The sequence below is a fragment of the Phaseolus vulgaris genome, chromosome 7, assembly GCF_000499845.2.
Source record: "Phaseolus vulgaris cultivar G19833 chromosome 7, P. vulgaris v2.0, whole genome shotgun sequence".
Taxonomy (NCBI): domain Eukaryota; kingdom Viridiplantae; phylum Streptophyta; class Magnoliopsida; order Fabales; family Fabaceae; genus Phaseolus; species Phaseolus vulgaris.
Genome location: NC_023753.2, coordinates 31,943,329 through 31,949,673, shown reverse-complemented (window position 1 = coordinate 31,949,673; position 6,345 = coordinate 31,943,329). Strand labels below are relative to the sequence as shown.

At 31.4% G+C, this 6,345-nt stretch overlaps 1 protein-coding gene across 1 annotated transcript; it reads right to left on the bottom strand.

The window, feature by feature from the left end:
• Positions 1 to 309: 309 nt before the first annotated feature.
• Positions 310 to 4,168, bottom strand: LOC137830023 (zinc finger protein GAI-ASSOCIATED FACTOR 1-like). Its single transcript, XM_068637104.1, has 3 exons — positions 3,667 to 4,168; positions 2,082 to 2,478; positions 310 to 1,449 (listed from the first exon to the last, which is right to left on the bottom strand). Exons 1-3 carry the CDS (start codon positions 3,878 to 3,880, stop codon positions 501 to 503), a joined length of 1,560 nt encoding a protein of 519 aa, XP_068493205.1. The 5' UTR covers positions 3,881 to 4,168; the 3' UTR covers positions 310 to 500.
• Between the last annotated feature and the right edge of the window lie 2,177 nt (positions 4,169 to 6,345).

The following is a 6,345-nucleotide window of genomic DNA, read 5'->3' as shown; positions in this document are numbered from 1 at the left end:
TATTTCTAAATCATATTCCTCTTTTTACTTCTTACTAAATTTACACACAGAGATATATTTCGAAAGTTAATTGTTTCTCTTAATTTTATAATCAAAACTAACCACAAAGTGTATACAATTTAAACTAATTTTTGTATGTTTTTATGAGTACATCAGAATCTAAGTCAAATAAATAAAAACTCAAAATTGCATCATAGTGTAATTATATTTTGTACTTATAATTTTAAAAAATGATTTGTTGAGAACACATTCTGTTCAGAAAAAAAAAAAATCGTGGAGAGGGATGGACGTAGAGTAATATAAGTAATGTGATAAAAAGAGAGATTAAAAAATGAATAATAAAAGTGTTTCAGAAATTGACATTATCCTTAATTTTAAGATTTGAGCACAAACTTATGCATGGGTCTACAATGTTACACTGTCCACGATTCAATGCGTCTTCCTCTTTAGAAAGACACACGTTTCAGTTTGTTGCACCCTTCCTCCTAGTACTGCTATTTTCAAATGCTACTTGTTGCTGAAAATGATTCAAACCCTGCGTTCTTACTTGACCAGTTTCTCCAAACCTCATCTGGTGCACCATTTTCTGCTTGTTGTGAACCACCATAGAAGTTTCCATGTGCACCACCGGCACCGGCACCACCACCACCTATTCCCAAAAAGTCCAAAGTCATTACATCCCCACTTCCTTTACTTCCACCAACGTTAATAGCACTTGAACCTCCATTTGTTGCTCCTCCACTACTGCTTCTATTGCTTTGCTCTATGATCTTTGATAAAGCCTTGCTTTGGTCCAAGATAGCGTTGAACATGTCCACACCGTTCATTCCAACGCTTCCTCCACTTATCCCATTTGCGCCGAAACCATTATACTGAGCCGAGATGTTAACGTTAGCATCATGTTGGCCACTCTGCATGTACTGGTTCATGAAGGATTGCCCATTCGGCTGCTGTTGCAGCACCCCAAACGATGGCGGTGCCATGTTTGTGCTAAAAGTTTTGTCCGTCACTGTTGCTCCCATTTGCGCAGCTTTTTGCAGCAGGGCCGTGGCTGACATGTGTGGCGACCCTGCAGCCAGGTGGAGCCCGTTTTCCTCGAATATATTTGAACTTAGTTGGAGAGACGGTGGAGAGGTTGATGAGAGGCTTCTCGAGAACACTGTTCCTGCCATGGTGGTGGTGTTGTTGAAGGGTTTTGGTGCAGGCATTGGCATTAGCTCGTGCGGGAGTGATAGTGGGTGCTTGTGTTCAGCATGGTTGAACTCCGATGTGCCACCGATTTGTGGGTTGGGAACAATGTTGGTGTTGATTGGTAATGAGGAAACAAGGTTTGGAATCTGTTGGCATTGCAAGTTTGGACCTATCTTTGGCAATTGTCCTTCGTTGGCTTTGTTGTTCTCTTCAGCCAGTGCGTCACAGAAAGCTCTGTGTGTAATGAAACTGTCTCTTCTGCAAAAGGAAAAATGAATATATGAAAGATTCAGTAAGTAGTAATTCATAATGCATGCATATAAATAATGTCAAGTAGGTATACATATATATGGTTGTTCACGAAAACCATGCATGGGTATTATTATTATTATCGAATAAAAAAGTGTCTTAGAGTCAAACAAATTTACTATATATTTATGTATTTACAGTGACTTGTTCTTGTAGATTATATATAAAGACTTAAGGTTCTGGTAGTTCCACACATTATGCAAAAAATGTATATATATAAATGCTACTTGCTAATTAGTATTGACTATTAATCAAGGGCTGCGTGTACATGATAAAGAAAGGTTTACGAAAACTAGAGACAAATTTTCAAAACAGACAAAACCAACCTAACAAAGGTTAGTGAAAATAAATTCAAAAGATAGAAAGTAAGGAATTCATTATTTAAGTCAACAAGGATGTGTGTGGTCAAGGAAAGACCCCATGTAACATTTTATTTATATAGTACAGGTACTGCATGAAACTTATGCACGGAAACCATGGTGAATTATATTGCTGAGTCAAATTTCAAACATACATATATGTATAGAATATAATAATAGCACATAAAAAAAGAATGTAATATGACGTAGAAATGTATGAACCTTGAAAAAATGGTACCACAGTCACATTTGTATTCCCTTGTACCACAGATTTTTGAGTGGGCTTTCCAGTCAGACTGAACAGCGTATTTCTTTGAGCACTTATCACATTTCCACTTCTTCTCGCCGTGCTTTCTGCAGAAGTGCTTTTTAATGCCGGTGAGGTCACCAAGTGCTCTTGCAGGGTTGTGGTGGACACACGAGGGTTCTGGACAAACATAAACCCTCTTTCGAACCTCTGTGCTTGTTCTCTGCTTAAGCTTCCATGGCAAGTTGTGGCCTCGCCGGTGCAACTGAAGGTTTTGATCTCTTTGAAACCCTTTGTTGCAGATTTCACATATGAACCGGTTTGTGGCCATTAGTGTGTTGGGTGATAAAGCTATGACTTCAGCACTTGGATCTGCACACAAGTGAGTGCCCAAATGCTGATTAAACCATACAATTATGCAAATACTATCTTTTAGTAGTCTTAATCTGCAATTATATGTGCACTCAAAGCAAGATAGTCATAATAATAATAGTTATTATTTCAAGTTGTTTCAATGGATATATATTTAATTAGGGGTGAAGAAAGTGACAAAAAACTTGGAAGTGCTTCTGAGGTATTATTTGTAATAATAATGGAGATGAAGAAGAAGAATGCAACATCTGATTCTTTGTTCACACGAAGATAAGAAGAATGGAAAGAGAAAGATAGAATATATATATAATTTAAATTAAAGCAACAAAACTCCAAGACCTCTCTCTCCTTGTCTCTTCCACACCCTTTCATTCTTTTTTGACGCATCCAGATACAAACACAAGAAACAAACACATAAGAATACTCTCACAGACACCACATATAGAGCAAAAGATAGTTATTTCAGATATAAAAGCATGTAGATATGGCCCTTTATCCTGAAACTGTTGTGAAACAAGAAAACAAAGGAAACAAGTAGTCAAGCAAAGTCAACAGTGAATAGCAATGATTGTAAAGCCCTTCAAGCCAATAATTGAGTGAGCTTCTTCGCCAACTAATTACTCCCCAATAATTCTTCATTTTGGTTATCAAATTCTGCCTTAAAACATACCCAGATCCTTGTCACCGTTTCAAAGAAGGTGACTTCTTAACAGATCAAGACCTTATCTTAATTTCATGGAGTCTATGTTTACACATCTTAATTAAATTATCTGTGGGATATTATTTTCTTAATTTCATCACATATACAAGCCTTTTTTATGCAGGCAAACTATATATTATTTAATTTTTAAAAACGAGGCTGGTGAAGAAAATTAAGTATACTTTTTTCCATGAATGATATATATATAGTGTGTGTAGCAGAATTTTTGTTATATATAATGAAGGAAAATTAGCATGTGCAGGCCATGGATAACAATATTCATCTATGGCTGCAGCTTTAATTTGACCATCCATTTTTTAAAACTGAACAAAAAAAACGAAGACCCAATAATTAGAAAATGTTACTTAAACTAGTAAAGCTCAGAAAGCAAGACAAGAAGAGGAAGAAAACAAAGAATCATGGATATACATGTAAATAGGACTGAAAAAGAGTAAACTTTTTTCTGAGATGGCTGTTAGAAAAGTTACCTGGATTTCCTGGTAGGCTCCTTTTCTTCTTAACAGGGGCAGGTGGTTGTGAATTTGTATTGGAACCATTGCTATTATTTGTTGTTGTAGTTGAAGTAAGAGAATGTGGACTGTGGAACTGACCAAGCATCTCAGATTTCTGTTTAACTGCTGCATCTTCTCTCGTATTCTCTGTTGAGAAGCTCCCACTATCACAACTTGTGATGTTTGACATTGAAGTTAGCCAACGAAAAGGGAAGAAGAATCTATTGAAAATATTCCCTTACTTAATTTACAAACAAGTGTTGTTTGTTTGTTTTACAAGGTGAATTTTCTTCAGAAAAACTAAGGAAAAAAAAAGAGAGAGGAAATTGAGACAGAAAAGATGGGATTTGTGCAACTAGAGGAAGACAAAAACCAGGAAACTCTCCTCCTTTTATGGTGTGGAGACGAGGGTATTTGCTGTCACAACAATACAAGAAACCACGCTTTGGATTTGCATTGTAATAAAAAAATATATTATACTTCTTTTAGGCACTGTTGTTTCTAGCTATATATATATATATGCCCCTACCCTTCAATCATATTAATAAAAAGCCCTTCACTTCTTTTTCTCGAGTGTATAATTAGGTACTTATAACATGATTTGATTAATTAAAATTATCGCATTACCATTTTATGCTAATGAAAATATGGTTGAAGATCTTACAATCCACTAGAAATAAATATTATGTATATTTGATAAGATTAAGTTAAGTTTAAGTTTATTTTCTTAATTCATAAATTTATTTTAATGAAAATTTGTTGAATTTATTAATATTTTATAAATATATAATTTTATTTTATAAGGTGATTTTATTTTTTTCATCGACTAAGACAAATAAACCTTTTAATATTACTTTTATTTTTAAATAAATGCGTGTGATAAGAACAAGAAAAAAATGTAATGCTGATACAGACATTTCCCTAAATTTTATTATCGCACATTGTTTAGAAAATGGGTCTATATATCAACATGACTTCTACATATTGGTCTGGCCATAAATAAATATCCTACACTTACAAATCAAAGATTTAAAAGTTTAAGGAATACTATAAATACTGTATCTAATGATTATAGTTTTTTATCATCATATTTGAACACAAAATATGATGGATATAGTATTAATGTATCATTGGTTACAATAATATTGTACTGTAATATATATTTATAAAACAAAATTCATACTAAGAGGAAATTTCAAATGATATATTAATTATTAGCAAAACAGATGGATAGTGATAAATTTGTCCATGCTATTATTTACAAGACTTAGATATATGATTTTTAATGAAGAAAAGTGATTACTTATTTCTTAGTATAACTTCTCCCTCTTCTATATAGAACATCATTTAGTTTAAAAATATAATATCAATACAAAAGACAATAAGAATCGTGTTTTATAATAACAAGCAACCTCTTTAATTTGAATTAAAAAAAAACGAATATATAAGGGTTAAAATGGTTCATTTAATAATTTTATTCATTTTTGCTAAAAAAGAGAACGAAGGAAATATTAAATATGCATAATAACTAAAAATAGGTTATGATGATTAATATAAAAATAATTTATACTATCACTATTACAAACCATCAGTAGTAATAATAATAATAAGTTTAATTTTTCTAAGAACTATCTTAAAAATTATATTGTAAATATAGTTTTTTTACTAATAATCCTTCAATTTATAATAATTACTTATTAATTGATAATGTTATTTTTTTATATGATTAGTTTATTTTTAAGAAATGAATTTAAGTCTAACCCATCTATCAACTCGTGCATGAAAGTATATTTATGGATAATCCGATAGTAGATGAATCTTACAAGTCCAACAAATTATGACTCTGATAGATTTTAAATAACTTTTATACTATAGTAAGAAGCACTTTAAATCTAACTCAATCTTACAAAACTAATTTATAAAATGTAATACAAAATATTTTTATCTTTTTGTTGTGTTAACTGTATTAATGAACATAGTTATTTTTTAAAATTTTGTTAACTTTAACTTTAATATATCAACAAGTAAGGATGACATCAGAGTATGAATTTGATTATCTTCCTCCTTATTTTAAACACAACAATTATATTACATCTTAAATATGAGAGATACTTATCTCAAAATAAATAAATAAATTAAAGTCTTAGTGATTTAAAATAAAAATGAATATAAGAATAAAAATAATATATATAGATATATATTATCATATTCAATTTAAAAAGTTAAATACTACACGCATCATGAATTTAAATATTTTCAGTTGGACTAGGACCAGGAATAATTCTTGCATATACAATTTTATCAGTGAAGAAAAGAAAATGAAAAATTGATTGTGAAAAGTGCATGAAAACTTGTGGTAGTAAGGTGAAGTAAACTTTATTCAAAATTGCTATAAATAGACTGAAACGCACGTAGATTGATTCCCATACTTTAATTATTGTTTTGTTGAAATAGTTAATTGTATTGTATAAACTCGTATGGGGAAAAGAGAAAATATTTACAAATATTCCTTAATACTAATAATAAATAAATAAGAAGGGTATTATGGGAATTTCAGGTGTGGTACTCTCTTAAAAATTTAATTTATGTGACTATGAAAGAGGAAGAGGGCTTCAAGTTGAAAAGTTTGTCATTTTCTGAGGATATTTTAAAGTA